This window comes from Poromitra crassiceps, assembly GCF_964638095.1.
Source record: "Poromitra crassiceps genome assembly, chromosome: 3".
NCBI lineage: Eukaryota > Metazoa > Chordata > Actinopteri > Beryciformes > Melamphaidae > Poromitra > Poromitra crassiceps.
In genome coordinates this window covers 52,916,360-52,942,016 of record NC_139625.1, presented here as the reverse complement: position 1 = coordinate 52,942,016, position 25,657 = coordinate 52,916,360, and the positions used below count along the sequence as shown (strand labels likewise).

Sequence of the window (25,657 nt, the reverse complement as noted above, 5' to 3'; positions counted from 1 at the left end):
ACGATTATCGATGCATCTCGATGCATCTTAAATCGATGCATCACTTTTTTCCCGAATACATGATTTTTTTTCTCACTTTCTTTTTTCTCACTGTGTGGCTACTTTTAAAATAAAAGTGCATTTAGAATTGCATTGTATTATGATCCATAATTAAAATAAACAACTGCATGTACCGTAAATTCCGGACTATAAGACGCACCGGTCTATAAGCCGCACCTTCAAAGGTGACTATTTTTTTCTTCTATAAGCCGCACCGGTCTATAAGCCGCGGGTGTTTTGATGTTTAATTACCATATGTAAGGCTTCGTGCACAGAGGGGATTGTCGGGAAAGAGATGGCTGTTTGGGGAAGCTCCCATTTATTAACATTTCAACAAAACAAAAGTCAGGTCACTAATCCCCAGACAAAATCACACATTGTGGTATTTTTTGTTTTTTTTACAGTGCACACAGTGTCCACGGTGTGGTGAAAAGAGGGCAAGAGAGGAAATTAAAACAGAAGTGGATTTATAGTTAGAAAGAGTGCTAAAGAAGAGAGAATTCCGTTTTTTATTTTTTTATTTTAGTTACTCACAGTACTATTGACCAGTCCAACTCAAAAGATATTCGGCAGTTTCACTTTGAGCTCTTGTTCCGCCGCTGGGCACACAGTGTCCGCGGTGTGGTGAAAAGAGGGCAAGAGAGGAAATTAAAACAGAAGTGGATTTATAGTTAGAAAGAGTGCTAAAGATAGTCCGGTCTGGTTATGACGAGTCTCGCTGGGTACAGTACGCCAAAGCGATATCCATTGACTCGATGATACTGTTGTATGTTGCGCGTTTCTGTTGCACGAAAAAGCGCGTACCCTCCCAGGTGAGGGGCTTCTTCCCCGCAGCCTGGAGGATGAGTTGACGGTCGGGCCAGCGGAGTAGGCAGATGAAGATGGCCCTCGGTGGCAGGCCGGGGTCTGGACGTGGCCGAGGCGCCCGGTGTGCCCTGTCCACCTCTGGTGGTTTCTCGCCTTCCTTCAGGTCCAGGATGTAACACAGGATTTTGCCACAAAAGCGTCCATGTCACCAATCTCAGCTCCTCTTTTACATTGATCAGGCTAATGTTATTTCTTTTACTCCTGCTGATTAAGTCATCAACCTGCGTGTGCAGGGTTTCGATTTGGCATTTTATCCATTTTCGGACTCACTGTGTTGTTTTTGTCCTCCAGTGCGCGGATGCGCTTTTCCGCATTATAAACTCTGTTCACGGTTGCCTTAGTTTCTTTAGTGAGTGAGTGGATGGACTTCTGCACGTTTTCAAACTTGTTTTCAAGCTGCTCAAAACCTCTGAGCGATGTCGGACTTAATCGATAGTGTTTCACGGAGTAAAAGTTTAGCCCAAGCGTGTATCTCCAGCCTCCAGCAGGTGAGTCATTTCCTCATTCATGGCGTGATTGCTTCGTCTTTTTCTTTCTGCTTACCTGTGTTGTGTTATGTTATGTTATGTTATGTTGTTAAAAGAGGGCAAGAGAGGAAATTAAAACAGAAGTGGATTTATAGTTAGAAAGAGTGCTAAAAAAGAGATTTTTTTTTTTTTTGGAAAAAATCCATAGATAAGACGCACCGTTATATAAGCCGCAGGGGGCAAAAAAGGCCAAAAAACGGGAAAAAAGCCGCGGCTTATAGTCCGGAATTTACGGTACTTCCATTATATTTTATTTGATTATATATATATATATATATTTTAAATAATCGATTTTTGACATTTGTGAATCGATGCAGAATCGTGCAGGTCCGCATCGCGATGCATCTTATAATCGATTATTTTTTGACACCCCTATCATTTAGCCTGTGCTGTGATGTGCATGAGCAGCAGGTAAAAGTTACAAAACTAAGCCTGAATGAGCCTTGTTCATTGTTGTGAAAGTGTAGTGAGTGTGCTGCGGGGGTGTTTGACTTGTTGACGCCTCGCCTGACTCTGCTCGCCTGCTCTCGTCTGCTTTCCAGGCGAGGCGGCAGTCAACTCAAACGAGCCTATTGTCACCGATAGTTACAGGTGAGCTTACAACCTTTATCTGAAGGTAGTAGAAGTATATGGATGCATCAGGACCACTGGGGGAGCGAGCCAACACCAGTCAAAGCTGTGGGGGTACCCCCCCACGCACTAAACCCGGAAAAGACACACGGCAGACGTGCTGTGTATTTCTGATATCATTTTGTTTTATCCTGGCTTCTTCTGACGTGAATAGATCAATAAAATGTTTTCCAGTTATTCCTAGGCTGCAAACTTGTTTTAACATGCAAATCGGAGTGGTTTCCGACGAGAATAAAGTAACGTTAACGTTATGTCAGACTGTTCTCATCCCCATGGCAAAGCCTTCCCCTCGGCCATGGAGGATGAGAGCACTGCTTCACGGCTGCGTGCGCCCCCGCGGCCCGTGCATGTGCAGAGGGGAGGCGGCCATCAGCACCTGACTGGCCGGGAGAGAGTGCTTCCAAGTCGGACTGATAATATAAACAACATCATTTGAGCTTATCCAGGTAAGATATTAATGAAGTAATGACACATTCAGCGGGAAACTAACTATAATTAAGACATGTGCCAACTTTGACGACATTTGGTTCAGTATTTTAAGACAAACAGGTTTTTTAACTTCCTGAAAAGTTGCTGTTTTGGAGATTCGAGGTCCTGCCGCGACAGCGACGAAATACTACAAAGAGATACTCAACACTTTTTCCACACTTTTTTTTTTTTTCTGCTGAAAATCAATACTGTATTGGAAATTAGCTGTGTTCTTGATGAATCCAGGTCAAAGTCCTGACATTTACTGTAAAACTGAGTAATTCCTCATCTCTTCTCACATACCTATGCAAACAGACGAACATTTATTTATTTATTTATACAAACAAACACAACTTAGGCTATCTTACGTACTCTAAAACTAAACCTAGACTACTAAATACTACAATTTACACTATGCAGTCTAATCAAAACGCTCCACAAATCTCTCTCTCTCCCTATTCAACAATTCTCCACACTCCATAGTCCCAGCATGGTGTGCAGCCACTTTTATAAACTTTGGCTGGGAGGGGCGTAGGCACGAGAGATGGGCGGGCTGGGTTTGGCGACGTCACTGATCAAGAGTTCAGCCAATAGAAAGGGAGGAAAATTGGGAGTCTACAGCTGGCCTTTTTGGTTTGCATGGAAATGCATGGGTATGTGAGAAGAGATGAGGAATTACTCAGATTTACAGTAAATGTCAGGACTTTGACCTGGATTCCTCAACACAGCTAATTTCCAATATATATTGATTTTCAGCAGAAAAAAGTGGAAAGTGTTGAGTATCTCTATAAAAACATGCATCAGACTTTTTAAAGCTCACAAACCTGCAGACAGCCTGGTATCTTATGGCCATCCTCACTAAATCAATTGCTTTCCTCACCTTGAAAATACCCACTGAAAATACAAGGAAAGGTAGAAGCCGTGTCCACAGGTTTTCTTGCTTTTTTCAGCTTTTCTTGAGCTGCCAATTCATTCTCTATGGTAAGGATGCCGAGTGCTCCGTGCGCCTCAAGCAGAACTAGAATGACCGCACCGCGGATATATGCCTCCGCCAACATGTGAGCAGTCGACATGCATGTCTGTCCAGACTTTGACATTTGAGCCAAATGTGAAGAAATTTCATCAAGGCGTTCCTCAGATATCACGTTAATGAGCATGAAACAAGCGGTCGTGATGTCACAGTAACCATGAAATTTGACCACCAAAATCTAATCAGTTCATCCTTAAGTCCAAGTGGACGTTTGAGGCAAATTGGAAGAAATTCCGTCAAGGTGTTCTTGAGATACAAGCTTGGAAATGGGGTTTGTGAGGTCAGTGACCTTGGACTTTGACCTTTAAAGCAGCTACGAGCAAGATTTTCGATTGTTATTAAACAGTCTAAATGTAATATTGATGCATCACATCTTACCTATAATAGTAGCTGAGACCAAAGCCGTGTGAATCGGAGAATGCTTTCTTGATGATTATAGAGTCTGTGTCTGTCTTCCGGCGGGCCGGATAGACCAGGAAGTGAAACGGTTTACAGCAACTGCCTGCCTTCAACCGTTTCGCGCTGCCTAGCAACATACCATAAACAAGGAGAACGCCATGCTCGCTACATCCAGGGGCTTGCTACTCTCGCGAACATCTCTCGTTATATTCTAACAGTTTGTTTGGAAGTTATTTTGTTATTTTGTGGTTATGGCCGAAGTGGCTGCCGCAAACGTTTCATTTCACTTCCTGATCTGCCCCAGCCGCAGACAGACTAATCAAGACAACACTGGCCGATTCACTTGGGGTTCAAGCGAGACTACTCTGCGTTGGTCTCGTCTACTATTAGAGGTAAGATGTGAGGCATCGATATTAAATTTAGACTGTTTAATAACAATCGAAAATCTTGCTCGTAGCTGCTTTAACAACCAAAATGTAAACCGTTCATCCTTGAGTCCAAGTGGACGTTAAAGAACATCGGACGGATGTACGGACAACCCGAATACATAATGCCTCTGGCCTGGCTATCGCCAGCGGAGGCATTATAAATAAGCATTGTTTTTGGAGGAAGTGTCATTTAAGGTCTTTAAGCATCTGTATGAACCATGTTAATGCTTCAATCTCAATTCTAATCTTTATGGCCGTAACTGTCTGCTCCTACCACAGGGTGGTGTAGAAACCCTCTATTTTATTATATGGTTCAATCTGCTGCTGCTACAACTCACCTGACGGGCGCGTTCAGACGGATGCCAAGAGGACTTGAGACCTTCATGAGGGTCTGATGGAGGGACTGGGCTTCGTTGACGTTACGACGGGTGTAGAACATCAGCCAGTTCTCCAGTGGAGGAGAGCTGATCAGAGGCATCCCACGCATCTCCTTAGACCAGTCAGCTGCCCAGGGGTTATAGTCGTACTGGGTGACAAAACAAAATTCGAAATTAAGTTCAACACCCTCCCAACCACAACACCATACACACCAAAATATATGCAATGACGAGCATATTCTACCGATCTCTGTCCCTGGAAAATCCTCTCCCCTGGGAGGACTCTGCCGCTCAGTTTCAGGAGCTCCTTATCAAAGTTTAGTCCCCAGGTATCCAACTCCACCTGTGCTTCGGCATTCCTACAAAATCATTTTTAAGATTAAAATCAGAGGCTGAGATTATGCTGCCTTTAGGTGCCATCAGAAAAGTTGTAATTGCAAGTTGAATGCACATGAACAACCCAACAAGGCAATTTGCCTGGTAAAGTTTGACTTCTTTTACCAGAGTTGTTGGTATGATGTTTAGTTGTATGAGGATTAGGTGGCCTTACTTGTTAAGTCCATTTTGTTAACATTTGACCAATAGTACTTTAATACACAAGTTGAATATTCTAATACATGAAGTCAGATTTTTCATATCAAACCTTTTTAATATACTGTAGCCCACAATTAAGACAATGACACCATTAAACAAGGTTAACTGATGGAAACATCTGAATATCACCAACCTTTTGATCTTATCGACAAATGTGTTGAGTCGATCCTGTCTCTGTTCTGGGGTCAGTCTGGTGTGGGTGGCCAAGTCCTTCATGATGTTGAAGTCAGCACGCATCTTATCAGTCAAGCCTGTCCAAAACATTGACCTTCACTTTAAATTTGATATACGATGGCTCCCACTAAAATTGGGATGCACGATAATTATCGGACCGAGAAATTATCGGCCGATATGGCCATTTTGCGTTATTATTTATCATTCCGATAATGGCCTTTTTCCGATAAATTATCAGCCGATAATCATGCTTTATTTTTGCCTTGGAAGCGGAGCTATTGTTGTCGCACGCTCGTGACAGCACAGCTGCGACGCAAACATGGCTGCTGCCAGTGGGGTCCTCTCGCCAAGCCGAAGTGTCGGCATTCCGATCATTGACTTCTATGCTTTCGGAGAGGCGTCCCTTTTTATCTCCAAAAAAGGTTTCGCTATTGCGAAAGATATTAGGTCCGCCATTCCGACATAGCATCTTGAGTTATTTAGCCTACAGGGGTGGGAGAGGTTAGGTTCTGGGGGAGGTTAGGTTTAGGCGTGGGGGGTGGGAGAGGTTAGGGTCTGCAGGAGGTTAGGTTTAGACATGGGGGTGGGAGAGGTTAGGTTTAGATGTGGGGGCTGGGAGAGGTTAGCTCCAGCCGGTCACCCGGGTTAGGGTTAGGGTTCTTTCGCAATGGCGAGACAGATCTCCATTCCGACAATTTTGTCAGAATGCCGGTATTTCGGAGTGCCGACATTTTGGAATGCCGGGGTGTCCACACTGCCAGTTACCAGTGTTTCTGTTTTTCAGTTCCAGATGATCAGAAAGCGACTGTAATTTGCAATCCATGTCCCACACAGGTTACGAGAGGAGGGGAAACCTCTAAGCTGGCATTACATTAAACCAAAGCTGGCGATGATGCAGCGGATACGTTTGTTGTTTTTGTTAGCAAGTGTTACCGTTAGCATTAGCTCGTAGCGCGGCCTACACTTCAGGCTCGTCCGCTTGGCAGACCAACTGCTTGTGACATTTACAGTTTGTGGCTTGTGATCAAACAGCCCTGCAAAAACACTTTATATTCACAGAGCTGGCGTAAACTTGTAGAAACTAATGGAAACCCCTTTACCCGAAATTAACATCCAGGGATTGTGTATTTAACTCCAAAAAACAACTTGCTAACATTAAGCTAACCGCGCTAGCCGGGAGTCCCACTATAAGCCAAAGGGACTTTGGAGTTGAGCTAACGTTAGCTGCTGGACAGAGCCAATAATAAGGAAAACAAATGCGCAGTCGCGCACATTAGGCTACATAAAAAGCATCAGTCAACATCACATAGTGTCTTTTCTTTAATCTGGTGGCAGCATTTTTCAGTAAAAAGTGAAACGACAGATGGTTTATAGTGCCTGCCCCATTCATTGGGCCCAGGCTACAATTCACTGAGAACTGGAACCAATGCAAAATTTGAACAGATGAGTAACATGACAATAAGAGTCTAAATTACTATGCCTTTTGTCATTGTGTTTTATCTGCAGACTAAGCAGTCATTGGCTTTCCGTTCTATAAAAGCCTTTATTTTTGTATTGACTATAATTGAGTGATACACTTTATTAAAACAATCATATTATATCAGAAGTTTTCTTTGTTTTGCGTTCACAGTGATGTCAGTTAGATTTGGTTAGGTCAGAGCTATGCTCACTACATCTGCCTTTTTTTAACCCCAGGTGTGCATAAAATACAGGTAAAAAATTAAAATAAAAAAATTATATATATATTTTTATGATAATAATCATCGGTTATCGGCCAGGAGAAGCAGATATTTATCGGTTATCGTATCGGTTGAAAAAATCCATATCGTGCATCCCTAAAAATAAAAAACATTCTTTAAAGTGGTCATTCATACCCAGATTAGTGAGGAAACGTTATCTAAAACTTCTAGTAAGACAGATGGCAGTTTGGGGGGGGGGGGGGGCACTTCAAGCATATTCTTCAAACAAATCTTGTAAATGTGTGAAATGAAAATGTGAGCTGGTGACCTGTAAGGTAGCAGAACTCTGGGATGAGCATGGCTGGGCCAGGAGGGGGCGCTCCAGCAGGACCCAGCCTCTTCACATGGCTGATCAACAGCACCTGGCTGTTGTCTTTGATGTCCAGGCTATATTGCTGAAGACATACAGTGTAATTATCCATGTGCAGAATGATACAACAGGCTTTTGCATAAACATTCAACTGCTAGTGAGCAGCAAAGGCTCTTCTCGTCATGTAGAGTAAATTTGGGATACTGCAATTAAGATTTTAAGATACTTGATATCAAACACCTTCCCACAATTACAGCCCTGCACGTGTTCAGAGTAGTCAAGTCAAGTCAAATTTTATTTGACTTGTTCCAGTAGGAACCTACAGTCTTGTAGTTATTATAACCCTGCACGTGTTCAGAGTAGGACCCTACAGTCTTGTAGTTCTTATTACAGTCCTGCATGTGTTCAGAGTAGGAACCTACAGTCTTGTAGTTCTTATTACAGTCCTGCATGTGTTCAGAGTAGGAACCTACAGTCTTGTAGTTCTTATTACAGCCCTGCATGTGTTCAGAGTAGGAACCTACTCTCTTGTAGTTCTTATTACAGCCCTGCATGTGTTCAGAGTAGGAACCTACAGTCTTGTAGTTCTTATTACAGCCCTGCACGTGTTCAGAGTAGGAACCTACAGTCTTGTACGGTAGTTCTTATTACAGCCCTGCACGTGTTCAGAGTAGGAACCTAGTAGTCTTGTAGTTCTTATTACAGCCCTGCATGTGTTCAGAGTAGGAACCTACAGTCTTGTAGTTCTTATTACAGCCCTGCACGTGTTCAGAGTAGGAACCTACAGTCTTGTAGTTCTTATTACAGCCCTGCATGTGTTCAGAGTAGGAACCTAGTCTTGTAGTTCTTATTACAGCCCTGCATGTGTTCAGAGTAGGAACCTAGTAGTCTTGTAGTAGTTCTTATTACAGCCCTGCATGTGTTCAGAGTAGGAACCTACAGTCTTGTACGGTAGTTCTTATTACAGCCCTGCATGTGTTCAGAGTAGGAACCTACAGTCTTGTAGTTCTTATTACAGCCCTGCACGTGTTCAGAGTAGGAACCTACAGTCTTGTAGTTCTTATTACAGCCCTGCATGTGTTCAGAGTAGGAACCTACAGTCTTGTAGTAGTTCTTATTATAACCCTGCATGTGTTCAGAGTAGGAACCTACAGTCTTGTAGTTCTTATTACAGCCCTGCATGTGTTCAGAGTAGGAACCTACAGTCTTGTAGTAGTTCTTATTATAACCCTGCATGTGTTCAGAGTAGGAACCTACAGTCTTGTAGTTCTTATTACAGCCCTGCGTGTGTTCAGAGTAGGAACCTACAGTCTTGTAGTTCTTATTATAACCCTGCATGTGTTCAGAGTAGGAACCTACAGTCTTGTAGTTCTTATTACAGCCCTGCGTGTGTTCAGAGTAGGAACCTACAGTCTTGTAGTAGTTCTTATTATAACCCTGCATGTGTTCAGAGTAGGAACCTACAGTCTTGTAGTTCTTATTACAGCCCTGCATGTGTTCAGAGTAGGAACCTACAGTCTTGTAGTTCTTATTACAGCCCTGCATGTGTTCAGAGTAGGAACCTACAGTCTTGTAGTTCTTATTATAACCCTGCATGTGTTCAGAGTAGGAACCTAGTCTTGTAGTAGTTCTTATTATAACCCTGCATGTGTTCAGAGTAGGAACCTACAGTCTTGTAGTTCTTATTACAGCCCTGCATGTGTTCAGAGTAGGAACCTACAGTCTTGTAGTAGTTCTTGAAGGAAATGTCAGCATCTCCCCTCTTGAATGTATTGATGGGCGTGTGATCCCATGCAATGTCATCAATCCTGTAGGTTTTGTTGTTGTACCTAACAGAAGAGCGACAAGTTACATTTTGACGTAGTAGGTGAAGTGAGTTATAACTAAATTAATTTATATCGTTATTTTTTTATGTTTTTATTGAAGCAAAAGGGAATTTTTTATCAACAGATATAGGCAAGACATTAGAACAAACACAGCCCCGGTATGGTAGGAATTTCTCCCTTGTTCACAAAATAAAAACAGATGTAAAATTCAATCAAATCATATAAGGCAGGGGTGCCCACACTTTTTCAGCTTGGGAGCTACTTTTAAAATGACCAAGTCAAAGTGATCTACCAAACATATTTATTTATATACCGTAAATTTCGGACTATAAGCCGCGGCTTTTTCCCCGTTTTTTGGCCCTGCGGCTTATATAACGGTGCAGCTTATCTATGGATTTTTTCAAAAAAAAAAAAAAAATCTCTCTTTTTTAGCACTCTTTCTAACTATAAATCCACTTCTGTTTTAATTTCCTCTCTTGCCCTCTTTTCACCACACCACGGACACTGTGTGCACTGTAAAAAAAAACACAGGTGGTGTTATGTTGTTTTGTTGAAATGTTAATAAATGGGAGCTTCCTCAAACAGCCATCTCTTTCCCGACAATCCCCTCTGTGCATGAACCCTTACATATGGTAATTAAACATTAAAACACAATTAAGGAAAAAAAAAAAAAAAACATTAAAACACCTGCGGCTTATAGTCCGGTGCGGCTTATATATGTAACAAACAGGCAATTTTGCTGCTGCGGCTTATACTCCGGTGCGGCTTATAGTGCGGAATTTACGGTATATGGAAAAACAGTGATTTTTTTTTTTTTTCTTCCTCAATGCCATGCAATCTACCACACTACCTTCGCGATCGACGTATTGGGCACCCCTGATATAAGGTATAGAGGTCCTGACATACGATGGTGAAGTACATATGACATTAAGCAGACAATAGAAGCACAGGACAAGATTCCAGACTACGATTAGCCAAGGGGGTGTAATGATGGTATTGAGGCCAGAAAAGAGCCCTATATTTTTATGAGTTGCCAGTTTCCTCCTCACACTGTACAGCAGATGTGAAATGAGTCATTTGCTCTTCAATGTTTTACTTGCCCGACCTCACCTCACCTCCTGGCCATGGCCCGCGACCCCACTTTGGAAACCACAGATTCAAATGATGGAAAACCTCTGCATAGTTAGCCAAAGCATTTGTGTGCAGCACCAACGGTATGAATAGGTGACATTTGGATCTTACTTGGTGAGGACTATGAGTCCGACCAGCTCCTTGGCACAGGCATCAGCGAATCGCTCGTCCCCACAGCGCTGCTTCAGGCTGTACATAAAGTCGAGGACCGTCTCACTACGCAGCACCTTGTGGCTCACGTCAGTGCACAGCATGATGCTCTTCTCGTACTGCAGGATGGTGGTGGTGAAGCCCGGCCAGATGGTCAACCTGTGGGCAAAGTTTACATCATCCTATAGAGTGCCTATTTAAATATAGGACTGCATCCAGACAAGTAGGACATGTTTTTCAGTTTATTTCGATTGTTATTAAACAGTATAATTACAATATTGATGCATCACATCTTACCTATAATAGTAGCTGAGACCAAAGCCGTGTGAATCGGAGATTGCTCTCTTGATGATTATAGAGTCTGTGTCTGTCTAACCTCACGTCACCAGGGTGTTCTCTCTCTCTACCGGCGGGCCGGCTAAACCCGGAAGTGAAACGAAACGGTTCACGGCAGCTGCCTGCCTTCCGCTCTGCCTAGCAACAGATAAACAAGGAGAACGCCATGCAGGGGCTTGCTACTCTTGCGAACATCTCTTGTTATATTCTAACAGGTTTTTTGGAAGTTATTTTGTGGTTATGGCCGAAGTGGCTGCTGCAAACCGTTTCATTTCACTTCCTGATCTGCCCTGGCCACAGACAGAACACTGGCCGATTCACTCAGGGTTCAAGCGAGACTACTCTGCGTTGGTCTCGTCTACTATTAGAGGTAAGATGTGATGCATCGATATTAAATTTAGACTGTTTAATAACAATCAAAAATCTTGCTCGTAGCTGCTTTAATATTCTTCAAAACGTTATGCAAATAGTTTTCACTGCAATTATAGTTTTACAATTTGGGACGCAGTGAATCTCTCATCTGACACTGATCAAGTGTGTGTAGGAGGAGGGGGCTCTGTCATGAAAATCAATCTTTAATATACTAATGATAAGCAATCATTCTGAGGTGCCATTTCATTGACAGGAAAGCACCAAATTGTGGCATTTACTGGCCTACTGGCTTGTCGACTAAAGACACTTTCCTGGCCTGTACTGCAACACTGACATTCAGGATAACCAAGCGATACAGAAGAAACGATGGTGAAGCAGGTGATACGTACTTGTGCTGTGGGACGCTGAGAGGATCACTGGGGCTGTAGTAGTTGCGTCCAATCTGCTGCATGTTGAGCATTCTCAAGATCCTGAACAAGTAAAGTTGTATTATAGACCTGACTTCTGGAACAGAGACCATTCTAAAACCTCCCATACCACAACTCCTCTTGTCCATGAATTACACCTCACTTTCAATCCCAACTAAGCAGTACTTTCAACTAGGATACAGGATATCACACCACAACAAATGTTACTATATGTGAAATAACAACAGGTCTTTAACAATAGACAATGCCCTGTCAACTGGAAAACTGACCTTCTAAAGATGATGTTGTAAAACTGAAGACACACTGGTGAAGTGGGTGGCAGTTCATTTGTCAGGGTAACAGTTATCTGGACCTTCTCTCCATGCCGGGTCTCACTGTGTAGCACGGTCTCCTAAACACGAGTGAACAACATTTCAGTGCAGGGCAGATCATTTACTTCAACACTGGCCGTTATATTGCAAAGTTCACCAGCCAAATTCACAATTTGACTACCCAACTCAACGAGAATAGGACCTCTAAGTTTCCACAAGTGTCTGGTGGTGTATGCAAACTTAGCAATGACGGCCAAACTTGATGGTGCTCATTGCCCACCCTGACAGCCCATTACTGACCAGCATTTCCCACAGTGCTTTCTAGCCAAGGCAGGCTGTTTTAGCAAGACTTGTTGTGGCCCACCTTTGCTGAGAAATTAACACAAAATGAAATTTCAAGTTTCACATTAACGTTGTTCACTGCACATCAGTCTTCGTGTGCATTTTTGCTGGTTCTGTTTTTATGCTACTGAATGAAACAATTTAGACTTAACGGGGACAGTCTCTCTCAGTCAGTACCTTGTTAGGGACAGTGTCACTCACTCAGTACCTTGTTAGGGACAGTGTCACTCAGTACCTTGTTAGGGACAGTGTCTCTCACTCAGTACCTTGTTAGGGACAGTGTCTCTCACTCAGTACCTTGTTAGGGACAGTGTCTCTCACTCAATACCTTGTTAGGGACAGTCTCTCTCACTCAGTACCTTGTTAGGGACAGTGTCTCTCACTCAGTACCTTGTTAGGGACAGTCTCTCTCACTCAGTACCTTGTCAGGGACAGTCTCTCTCACTCAGTACCTTGTCAGGGACAGTCTCTCTCACTCAGTACCTTGTTGGGCAATTTCTGAGGCAAGAAGAGAATGGCTCCATCAAAGCTGCGTGCTGAGCCCAGTACTTGATCGTGTTGAAAGAGGAGGGCAGAACGCAGGCGGCGAGCCTCCATCATGGGCTTGAAGTCGACATGGTACTGGTAGAGAGCCCACTGGGGGCGGGACAGGATGCGGAAGTAGTTGGCGCTCAACTGAATGGCAGAGCCACTGCTACCTGAAGACGTACATACAAAGTAGGGCTGTCAAAATTGCCCCAAAATCATATTCGAATATTCCCTCTAAGCAAAACATATTTGTCCCAATATATTAGTATATATTCGAATATTAAAAAGAAAAAGAAAAAAATGTGTGCGTGAATACAACCAGAGAGCTTATATACTACTGTATATTTATTTGAACAAAATTTTTTTTTTATCAAACATCCCTTCCCCCCCATCCCCCCCGAGATTGATTCAGTCAGTACTAATACAGTAGTAGCCTACACTTTTGTAATGTTTTTAAATAACTAGGCAAACGATGTATGTTTTTATGTTGCCCTCTTGGCCAGGTTTTTTACCTGGTTAAATGTAAAATAAATAAATAATAATAAATTCGAAATATGAATGTTCTTATTCGAATATTCTTTAAATTTTTACATTCGAATATACAATATTCTTTGACAGCCCTAATACAAAGTGGTCAAGAATGATTTAACAACAGCACGTGTATAGTGTAACACAATGTGAATCCTTTAATGTTTACAGACCAGATTTGGAGTCTCTGACATGCTCCATAGCCTGCCGGGTGTTAACTCCTGCATCATGGAAATCACGGCGGCGTCCACCTCTTTCTCCTAGCTTCACCTGCTGAAAGCCAGCTGAGATCTGCATAACAGCTAAGAAAAACAAAAGACTGTCAGTTTCTGCATAACAGCTAAGAAAAACAAAAGACTGTCAGTTTCTGCATAACAGCTAAGAAAAACAAAAGACTGTCAGTTTCTGCATAACAGCTAAGAAAAACAAAAGGCTGTCAAGTTTCTGCATAACAGCTAAGAAAAACAAAAGGCAGCCAGTTTCACTTTCTGCATAACAGCTAAGAAAAACTAGACTGTCAGTTTCACTTTCTGCATAATAGCTAAGAAAAACAAAAGACTGTCAGTTTCACTTTCTGCATAACAGCTAAGAAAAACAAAAGACTGTCAGTTTCACTTTCTGTATAATAGCTAAGAAAAACAAAAGACTGTCAGTTTCACTTTCTGCATAACAGCTAAGAAAAACAAAAGACTGTCAGTTTCACTTTCTGTATAATAGCTAAGAAAAACAAAAGACTGTCAGTTTCACTTTCTGCATAACAGCTAAGAAAAACAAAAGGCAGCCAGTTTCACTTTCTGTATAATAGCTAAGAAAAACAAAAGACTGTCAGTTTCACTTTCTGCATAACAGCTAAGAAAAACAAAAGACTGTCAGTTTCACTTTCTGTATAATAGCTAAGAAAAACAAAAGACTGTCAGTTTCACTTTCTGCATAACAGCTAAGAAAAACAAAAGACTGTCAGTTTCACTTTCTGCATAACAGCTAAGAAAAACAAAAGACTGTCAGTTTCACTTTCTGTATAACAGCTAAGAAAAACAAAAGACTGTCAGTTTCACTTTCTGCATAACAGCTAAGAAAAACTAGACTGTCAGTTTCACTTTCTGCATAACAGCTAAGAAAAACAAAAGACTGTCAGTTTCACTTTCTGTATAATAGCTAAGAAAAACAAAAGACTGTCAGTTTCACTTTCTGCATAACAGCTAAGAAAAACAAAAGACTGTCAGTTTCACTTTCTGCATAACAGCTAAGAAAAACAAAAGACTGTCAGTTTCACTTTCTGCATAACAGCTAAGAAAAACAAAAGACTGTCAGTTTCACTTTCTGTATAATAGCTAAGAAAAACAAAAGACTGTCAGTTTCACTTTCTGCATAACAGCTAAGAAAAACAAAAGACTGTCAGCTTCACTTTCTGTATAACAGCTAAGAATAACAAAAGACTGTCAGTTTCACTTTGTTGCTTTGTTATTCAAAATGATAACATCTGGTGTTAGAACCAGAGTGCTGAGAGTAAGAGTCATTTGCACTCTTCACAATCCTGAGGTGGTGTAATACAGGTGCGTAGACACCTCAGTAATTCAATAATGAGGTTAGTAAGAAGGTTCAAATAAACTGATACAATAAAATTAGATTTGGCGTATGACTCCATATGTCAAGTCAACTATTTATAGAGCACATTTACAATGACAGGCAGCCAACCAAAGTGCTTTACAAGTAAAAACACAAATATAAAGGCAGGTAGAAACAATACACTACGGCACAAGGTGCAATAAAGTGCAGCAGAACAAATAATAAAAAGATAAAAATAGAGAAGATGGACCATAATAGCAGTAAGTAATAAAATAGATAAAAGTAATAAGATAAATAAAAAGGCGCAGAATAGCAGCCAACTAATGTCGAAGGCCAGGGAGCAAAAGTGGGTCTTGAGCAGGGACTTGAAGGCCTCTAGGCTCTGGGCTGATCGGATAGGGAGGGGGAGGGCGTTGACGCTCCTCCTCAGATGAGAGGACGTCAGTGATATCTAGGATAGAGAATGCCCGCATAGGGAATTCTTCAGAAGTCATGACGTTGGTGGTGGTCAGGGGAGGCGGTGGGGCGAAACAATTGCTTCGGCGATGATCAGCAACTGAGGGGTGACAGCACACATAGGTGAGTAGGTAAAAAACATGGACTCTGATATACTACTCCAGTTAGGTGAATGGCTAGCAGCACCTATGTGCAGTGAATATGCCACTGTCTCTGACTTGTCTTATCACTATACTGCCTTATTGCTTGTTGTGTCTATTGTTGTTTTTGCACTCATATGCCCTGTTATATTTGTACTATGTTCTAAACGGAGTCCACAGCACAAGAATTTCACACGTGATACTTGTACCATGGAGTGACAATAAAAATCTTGAATCTTGAAATGGAGTGGCTTGAACTAATTAGATATTGGCCAGAGAGGGGGAGTGTGAGAGACTGTGATTGGACAAGGAGAGAAGCATGAATGAAAAGGGGGCGTGCATATCAATAAATGGGTGATATAACCTGGACCGGGCATTGGCTGAGGTAGTCTTCATTATTGAAATTAGTTGAAGACATCACTTCCCACCATATGAAAGTATGAGCGGGAGCCCCGCGTACCACTGGTGGTACCCATACCACAAGTTGAGAACCACTTCACTAGAACACAATTTGTTTTTTTGCACCAGGCTGATCAGACAATTGTATTTATATCAAGAAGGGAAATTCATTGACATCTTACCCAATCCAGTTTCCAAACTCGACAAGTTCTGTCAGAGCTAACAGATCAACACACATGGACACAAAAGGCTGGACATTTTCTGTATTCATAAGCTGCTCTTATTTCCCCATGCTTGGAAACAGGGTGGTATGCTGTGGTTACTGGGTAGCCATTATCTACTCTTAAAATACATACAAATTGGTGTTGAGAAAGATATCTAAAGATATAATTAAGCACAAAATGTGTGGAACTGCAGCTGCTTTACACTTTTGACAGCTGTCCCTTTTAATCCCTTTCACCTGCCTTACTTTAGAATGTCCAGTGATTTATAATTGCTGAGACTATCCTGTGCCAATCTGTCATTTCTCTAATTTGTGTAGCAATAATTCCAGACCAAATTACCCACTGATGGGATGTCCTGACAAGATTACCGGTAGTCATGTGTGAATTACAATCTTAGTACTTTTACCCATAGTTTATGCTGTGCAATTCATTTTACTTCTACAGGTTTTGAATATATTTTCAGAACAAAATTAGTTTTACTTTGAACACAAACAAACTGACGAATTGTAAAATCTTTACATTTTCTCTGGGACACCAGCAAATTCATGATTGCAAGCAAATGCATCTCATGAAATGCCCAGGGATGCAAACTCATGGATAATGAAAAAGGTTACAGTAGGGCTGCACGATATTGGAAAAAATTGGCATTGCGATATTCCCTGCCCCTGCAATATATAAAAATACAGATTTTCACAAGATTACCAGAATAGCTCTATTTTAAAGAAAATAATACTTCTAGAATGATTGGGATGGTTTTGTAGAGGAGTCCATCTGATTTTGGAGGGGAAATTAGGTATTTTAATGTTTCTCAACCACTGGGCTGTGGCCTACTGGTAGGCCTCAGAGCGTCATCTATCAGGGTGCATACACATTTTGACCAATGGATTTCCATGACTTACATGAAAAAGTGAGTGAGTTCTACTTTAAAATGTCACTAGCCTATACTTCACTTAGTGTAATGCAGCCTTTAAAACCAGGGAAAGACAACATGTATGCTGTATCACCATATCCAACATCTAAGACCCAGGGCTCGACGTTCACTTTTAAAAGTGGTTGCCGCAGTGGCAACCTGGCAAGAGCTTTTGGTTGCCCGAATAAAAATATGGTTGCCATTTTTAGTCGCCTTATATTTTGAGTAATTAAGATACTAAGCAGTCATAAGCCGGCTTAATAATGACGATATGACAGAAAAGTAAGTATAATAGTCTATAGTATAATAGGCCTATTCAGTGTGCGCACTGGGTCTAGTAGTAGTAATAAGGATTTGTTTAACTAATATTTGTGAACTTTCATTTTCATATTTTTTTTTAACAGTTATTGTTCATATTGTGCTTAATTTATCAATTAAAAGCGTTATTGACCACACTTGGTCTGACCCCCCGGAAACCCTCCAGAAACTACCAAGTGGTACACTCCGCACCTGGGGAGTTCCGGTTTTTGAGCACACGGCAGTACAGAGAGACGAGGATTCACATGCAGCCGACCGGTGACAAACAATTCATTCGTGAAAAGTAATAAATATAGATTTAATTGCCCAGATATGAGTCTTGTCTTTTTATTTTCACTGACATGTTTTGTGTAAATGAGTCACTATGTATGATTAACTCTACGGTAACTGCTATCATGTGATGCAACATCAGAGACTGAAGGGGAGAGACAGCCGCAGTGATAACACGGACAACTTCTCAGTAATCACTTTAGCCTTCGTGTCATTATAAGTTGCGGTCTTGCTTTTTGGTGTTTCAAGAGTAAATATCTCCACTCCACGGACATGTTGAGTTACAGCAGCCAGCCTGCTGTATGCTAGTGCGCTGCAAGCTGTGGACAAGTCCGCAAACGCATAGTTTACAGACAGGCTACTGTCAGCAACCCAACATAAGCAAAAAATAATTCAATTTAGCCATCTGTGCACAAGGGCAAGGGAAGCTGGGTGCGGTGGGTGCTGCAGCACCCCCTGGTGGCAAGAGATGCAAAAAAAAAAAAAAAACAGTGCACCTGAACGCAACATGCAAAATACCCGCTGAATAAGTGTCCAAATGTTCATGTAATTCTGGCCAATACTCCACTTCTGTTATAACATTTCAGTCTGGAAGATATAATCTTTATGACTAAAAGGCGAAATGAATAGCTTAGAAAATGAATATTTTTAATTTTTAATAGTACCCATGGTACTATTAACTCATTGAGTGCCATGGACGAGTATGTTCGTCATTTCGTTTAGTAACATAGAGTGCCAAGGACGAGTATGTTCGTCAATTGCGTTTTTTGACGGTGGGACGTGGATCAAAGCATCAGGCATCTCCTGTACAAATATGGGAGCTATTGAAGGTGTATAACCTATTTTACAGACTCATTAGGTGGCGACAGTGCTCTCCAGATTACAGAAAGGTCCGGAAAACTGCAGCAAAAAGCCGTGATCAAAGAGAAGCCGATGCATGCTGCAGCCAGAGGCATATAGATTGCTCTGTCTGCAGCTGACGTCGGGCTGCGAACATCAGTCAATCCCCGCACAACTGAGCTCCTCTGCCTCTGTCTGTCTGTCTGCATATAGTTTCTCCACACGATTACCCGCCAGAAAGGCAGCACCCGACGCCGAAGGGCCAAACCTATCCCTGCAGTCCCGTTTGGCATTTCCTTGTCGCGCTGAGAGCCGCCCGTGAGCCGCCCGGCGCAAAAACGGAGGCTCCGAAAATAGACTGGGTGCGTGTGGGGAGGAGTTTGCAGCTGAGGCGGGGAGAGGGGGGTGGGGCACGCAGGCTCCACAGAACTACACCACGTCACTACATCAGAAAATATTAGCTAGCGTCAGTGAATGTGCTTGAAATGCTGCATTTCACAAAAGGCTGAATATCTCAGCTTATAATTTGAAACCTGTCTTTTTGCTCAAATCAGCCTATCTTCTCCAGCTCATAACTAAAGAAGGGAAAATGGGATCAATAAACTTTTTTTTGCAGATGATAGAAGAGAGTCTCCTCGTTCTTTGTGCGTGTTCGGTGTTTACATAGTAATATCACACAATATTCTGTGGGCCTCGAGAAATCACTGAAAACGCTCTGAAACTCTGGCACTGGGAGCTTCCGTTCTCCAAAAGTGGCTGGCACTCAATGAGTTAATCCGGCCCTGGATATATGGGAGGAATAGCAGGTAGGCTATCACTGTCCCTGATTCCTGAGGGTAAATTGAGTAATGCTGCAGAGAAGAGGAGAAGACACTGAATAATGACATCACAACAGTATAATCCTAATGTTAATTTAAAATTAAATATTCCTCTAAATATGGCTAAAAGTCCAAAAAGGGTGGGAGAGAGAATGAGGATTCCAACACAGCAGTGGGAGCAAGTGGTGACATGGAGGTGAGTGAGAAAAGGTGACTGAATAATGACACAACAGTCTAATCTTAATGTTAATATTCCTCTAATCTGGCGACAAAGTGGCCAAAAAAAAATTGGCGGCGACCAAATTTTCCGGCGCCCGTGAATCGGTGGCTACGGCCTTGCAGCACCCCCTACCTAAAAGTACTTCCAGCGCCACTGTCTGTGCATGTTTGTTGTGTTGAAGCTAAGCACTAAATGAGTGAGTACAGTAGCGGGGCGTCTCTCTCCTTTGAGAGAGCCTACATTTCACTCAGTAGGCTCCTCCCCTAAAGTGAGAGTTTATCAAGCAACATGACGAGTTAATTTGCTTTTGACATCGCATGTCCTGCGATGTGACTATCGCGCATGCGCACATTGCGATGACGATGTGTAAACGATATATCGTGCAGCCCTAGGTGACAGTTACCAGGACTGATATAAAACTTCACTCAAGTGTCATATTTTGGGATGAAAAAGATGACTGTCGCAGAGTTTGCATCCCTGAATGCAGCTGTTGGGAGTTATTAATTACGTGAGGTCCACAATACTAGTCCCACATGAAAAGCCTCTTCTTGTCTCAACTCATTCTCCGCCAGAGGTTTTGAGAATAAGTCACTAGCCACCATTTTCATTAATTTTCCAAGACCCACAGAATATGTTCTTCTATGACTACGTAAAGACTGTATATCCCAAAAGAAAGTAGAGTCTCGACTTTCATAGGGAAAAAGGTTTGATTCTACCATCATCCGTTCTTTAGTTCTCGACACCTGAATGTAGGTCGTTTTCACCAAAAACACCACTCTGACCAGAAAACGGTGGAAAAGGCATTTTTGTAAATTAAGTCATCTTCACGGCTCCTGACTCGAATAAATGCCTTTGATGGCGGATACTGGCCAGTGTTATACTAATGATCCCCATAATGACTTGGTTTCCCGTTCAAACTCGCCCGTGGTGGCACAGCTTTCACTGCAACACCGGTGTGAGAAAGAAATTCACCCCGCTTTTGAGAGAGGCGAGCCGGGTCACGCAGCAGGGGGGGGCGACTCGTCTGTGTACTGTATAGAGAGCTCCAGGAATGAGTCCGGAAAACATCGATGCCAACACTTCCGGGTTCTTCACTGTTTTCGCCTATGGGATTTTTGAATGGGTTTTTGGTGCGATGCTTCAAATAAGGTCTCTGGGCAACGCAAGCTTAAAGCCCCAATCAGTAACTTTTTCACCTTAAAGCCCCAATCAGTAAGATTTTTGACATTTTTTACTGAAATATAACTGCTCTTTAGTCACAGGACATGGTAGATTGACTTTTAATAGGGAGACCCTCGTCTTTATTTATCCCACACCGCCCTCCATTGGCCAGCACTGGGACTAAGCAGTTTGTCTGTCACGTCCCATAGCAAGAAAAAAGAAAAAAGAAAACCATGCGCGCATGCGCTGTACAGCGGAAGCGCTGTGTTCATGAAAACGAGGAAGTAACTCGATTCGGATTTGCTACGAAAATTATGTTTCACGGAACTATGGATTATTATTTCATCACGTGGTGAGTACCCAATGTCACAACATGTACATAGAGCTTCTGGCGCTGTGTTTTGTTGACTTTGAACGGCGATATCGTTATCGATACTAATGCACGCAGAGGGCGCAGTGGAAAACTTACTGAGTGGGGCTTTAATATAACAGCTTTTTAGTCATTGAGGATGGTAGAGTGACTTGTAACAGGGAGAATGTCCCCTCTATTGGTCGCACACCAAGAAACAGTGAAGAACCCGGAAGTCCGCAACTTCCGCGTTCCGACTACAAAAATACGTCATCCCTGGGGCTCTATGTCAGGAGCAATTTACCGGCTGAAATTTATACGACCCCCCCTCACTGTAATAGAGTGCGAACGTGATATCGATAAAAGCTGCTGGGTCACGCTTTGAGCAGTGCCATGGAGCTGTGTTATGGACCATTTCTGACGGGAGATTGATGCTTTTTTCTGCTTCCTGGTTTTGTTTGTTTGTTGACAATCGTGGTCGATCCTGTACACCTTTAGATGTGCTGTACTATTTCACAAGGTAAGGTCGCTTTCACATATAAGCTGTTTGAGCCGCTTTAACCGCGCCAGAGTTCATTTCCTCGGATAGTGTGCTTCGTTTGGGGTGGTGTGAAAGCGCATACGAACTCTGTTGCGGAACAAACAAGCGAACTCTGGTCCGCTTGAAAACGTGGGTCTCGGTTTGTTTGCAAGTGAACTCTAGCACGGTTCGTTTGTGGTGTGAAAGCAAACCGAACCAAACACAAGAGCAGATATAGGAAAGGCAGTGTATCATGAGTAGAAGGCAGTAGAAGGAAGCAAAAGCACTGTGGCGCACACACGGGTCGGTGCGCACCGCGCTGCCTCCCTCCTCTCATCTGCAGAATGATGTTGGACCCAACAGCTCGCTGCAGCAGATGCTGCTCATATTAGGCGCATTCTTGTAAAATATTTATTTGATAGTAACACCCAAGTAAAACCAGAAATCCCAAGATCGCATAAATGTGGTGTTTCTCTATGGTTTGTGTTTCGCAGATTCAGTCAGCCCTCAGCAGGCAAGGCGGCAGAAGAGGAGAGATTTCCCCTCTATATTCTGTCCAATAGATGAGTGACCGTTTCGACCACATGACATTGTTCAGAAAGTTTGGTGCGCTTGGCAAATTGCATGTGTGAAAGCGAACCAGACCAAATGAAAAATGAAACAATGTTGCAACTTCACCCCCCCGAATCGCACCGAGTCCACCAGCTTATATGTGAAAGCGACCCAAGAGAGCCATCTATCACATGACAGTGAAAACACTTATTGCCGTCCAGCGACGTCAATGGTGGGGAAGCATTGTCTGTTAAAAGACGTCTGTACACGGCAATGGCAGGGAATGCTTTGAGAGTTGTTCATGTTAACAAAACTAATTGAACAAAACATCATGAATTTATTGACCACATGAGTACCATACAGCAGTTTTCACTCCCTGGCCCTCAGGACCAGGACCAAGACCACTAAAGACCATGGTGAACACCCTAAAAGAGGACTGCGGAGCTGCAACAACTGGGGAGCTGCGGACCCTGATGGAAGCACGAGACGTGTGGAAGGTCAGACATGGTGCCCGACGGCAGCCATCCTGGCCTGAGTCGACACAGTGAGTGAGTGGCCCTCAGGACCCAGAGCTCAGCAGGTTATCATTACAGCAGGTTAATAAAATGGACTGATCTACACTTGGATTCCAGGTGGATGTTTAATAAAATGGCAATGAACTACCTGGCAGGATAAAAGCCTACAGTACTCTAGCTCCCGAGTACCAGGATAGACAACCACAACCATGTAGGTATTCTTCATCTGAATGGAACTACACATAATTCAATCCAGGTTACTGTAGCTGAATATAAAGTCCCCCTCCGTGATTAGAAAAACAATAATGATTCTGCATTAATAAATTTAGGATAAGACTGTACCTTCAGTAGAAGCGGCTCCTGGAGCGGTTTTCTGTCTTCCTCGACCCACCAGCTCACCCTCAGCAGGTGGGACAGCTACTGGTGAAACCTCTCGGGCCTGGCTCTTCAAAAACATCGACGAGATTGTGTTAACCTGCATGACTGCTCATGTTTACCATTAGCTCTGCTCAGGGGTTTCAGTAGAGTGTAAGAAAAATCATCTATTCTTTTCAAGTGAATTTTTTCAATATTTTCATTGTGAGCCATTTTCTTTTAGACCCAAACAAGCAAATACAAGTTTTTATTTTAAGTAAATTATTTTCCACGACACTTAATCAATTGAACTACATGGAAAATCTCAATTTGATCATTTGCCATTTGCCTTTGCTGACAATATTGTTGCTATGCTACATTTTGTGTAGTCATCATTTTTACAGTCAACAGGTAAAATGTTGGTATTCTGACAGCACTAGACTACTTCACCTACAGATATTCACAATCTCCACATCTACATATAGAACCAAATTAAACCTGTAATATACATACATCAATCACATACAAACCTAGAGATAATTTGTGGTGCCCCGGGAGTCTAACACAATGGGACTAGACTTACCACTCCAGGGGTCCCTGTCTCTTGGCCGCGTGCTCGGCCTCTTGATCTTGCTCGCGCCCGACCAGTCATTTTCAGACCGTCTTAAATAGTGTAGCTGATGGAAATAGCTGATGGAAAATAAATGCAAAGTGCAAAGTTATGAGCCTTGTATTCAAGAGAAACCGTTATATTCCACGACAGGATTTTTCTTCAGTCTACCTCAGTAGGTTGCATTCAATACAGAAGTTCCCACCACCACCACCCCACACACATACACAAACCTCAACACAAAATATAATGTGCAAATACCAAACTCCTAAATCCTGATGTCATGTCATGTGAAGCTTCTCAAACAACCATAAGTGTTGGTACCTGGTACTGTTGGACATTCGGGAAGATTAAGTTAATCCTCTACTAATCCCAACTATTTTATTTCAACAGAAATGAATAACTCCCTAAATAATCCAATAAGTGATTAAAACATAATACTACTCATACTATTAATTATTATTAGCATTTTCCTTTGGCACATTTTCTCAGAACAGTAGAAACAGTCTGCTGTCTGACCGACAAGGTAATGCACTGAAAATAATTTAAATATAGTGTAACGTTCCCACAAAGCAGTCATAGAGTCAGGTTCTTGTTACCGCACTTTATTGTGGAACGCTATTCCGGGGACTACTGTCAGCCGTAGTCCACGCCACCAACACCCCACAACCACACACCCAAACCCGCTAGCTTCTCCTAGCTTCGCAGCTCCCAACGCACACACAGCCTCTCCCTCAAGCTTCCCCCATCAACAACCTCGAGCTCGTTCAGATCCCCCTTCCCCCAGCCAATGACAGGTGAACCCCTCTCTCCCACTACACCCACTGGCTGGTATGCTGCCTTTACGTAACCCCGTAAATCCCCACAGACATGTCAACCCCAGACTTACGTGACAACCAGACAAACCCATGTTTACTTACAAAACCCACACTCGCTACACAAGCGTTCACTTAAACTTATAACTAGTACAGGAACATGATTGAATTAGGTGTCTGATTGCTTCTCCAAACTCTGAGCATGTCGAACACCATCTACTCTGTAAAGCTAGGTTATAACACACACACACAAAAAGCCAAACTATCCCTTTAACTGTTGGACGCCATCCCCACATCCCTACTATATTTATTACTTTTTAGATTGTATTATTTGTATCATTACCAATGATTTTAATATACGATTATGTCACAAGCCAGTTTTTAAATGCTTTATGTCCCTGTAAATTAACTTTAAGGGGAGGAGACGAATGAGTGACGTGACCACCTGAATGGTGTGGGAAAGTCTTAAGTGAACACAGCCGCGGCTGATTAGGTGAGTGGGGCTTTTTGCAGTGGGCTGGCGTCCTTCTCTCTCCTTTAAAAAGGCAGCCGTGGAGGTGAGAGAAAAGCAGAATCGGACGCAGGAGACGGATACGGCAGTCCCGGGCAAGACAGCCAAACCTGAGTGTGGACAGGACGTCTGGGCAGGAGAGCTACGGAGTGTAGCACAACCCCAGACAGCGCACGGTATCCCGACCCACCACTGCTTGGAGCGCCGACGGCACAACTACAGAGGGGACGCGTCGTTGAAACGTAGAGGGGTGTTACGACGCACCCCTCTTTAAGCCAAGTACCCCTCTCGTGACTATCCCACAGTTGCCATCATTCCTGTTTTCCTGCTTTTTCTACTTGCATTTTTATCGTTGTGTTGCATTGGACGAGCCGGAACTGTATATTTGAACAATTAGCACTGTACTTTTAGCGAAGACCTCCCGGTCTGTATCTACCTCGGCCCAGCCCAACCAAACTCCCTGTGTTTTTCATGCACTTTAGTGGCTTGCCCAACCATACTCCCTGTGTTTATCATGCACTTTAGGGGCTTGCCCAACCAAACTCCCTGTGTTTCTCATGCACTTTAGTGGCTTG

At 42.7% G+C, this 25,657-nt stretch overlaps 1 protein-coding gene across 1 annotated transcript in view; it reads right to left on the bottom strand.

Moving 5' to 3' along the window:
• Window positions 1–23,798, bottom strand: part of LOC310774158 (piwi-like protein 1) — a gene marked incomplete at both ends in the record, with an annotated part of 32,075 nt that extends 8,277 nt beyond the window's left edge. Inside the window, 12 exons of the mRNA XM_083634236.1 lie at window positions 4,727–4,914; window positions 5,010–5,124; window positions 5,493–5,610; window positions 7,541–7,667; window positions 9,303–9,411; window positions 10,651–10,848; window positions 11,787–11,867; window positions 12,095–12,216; window positions 12,962–13,172; window positions 13,704–13,836; window positions 23,135–23,231; window positions 23,730–23,798. Of these exons, the coding sequence (XP_083490362.1) occupies window positions 4,727–4,914; window positions 5,010–5,124; window positions 5,493–5,610; window positions 7,541–7,667; window positions 9,303–9,411; window positions 10,651–10,848; window positions 11,787–11,867; window positions 12,095–12,216; window positions 12,962–13,172; window positions 13,704–13,836; window positions 23,135–23,231; window positions 23,730–23,798 (1,568 nt within the window). The remainder of the gene's footprint in view (window positions 1–4,726; window positions 4,915–5,009; window positions 5,125–5,492; window positions 5,611–7,540; window positions 7,668–9,302; window positions 9,412–10,650; window positions 10,849–11,786; window positions 11,868–12,094; window positions 12,217–12,961; window positions 13,173–13,703; window positions 13,837–23,134; window positions 23,232–23,729) is intronic.
• Window positions 23,799–25,657: the final 1,859 nt, after the last annotated feature.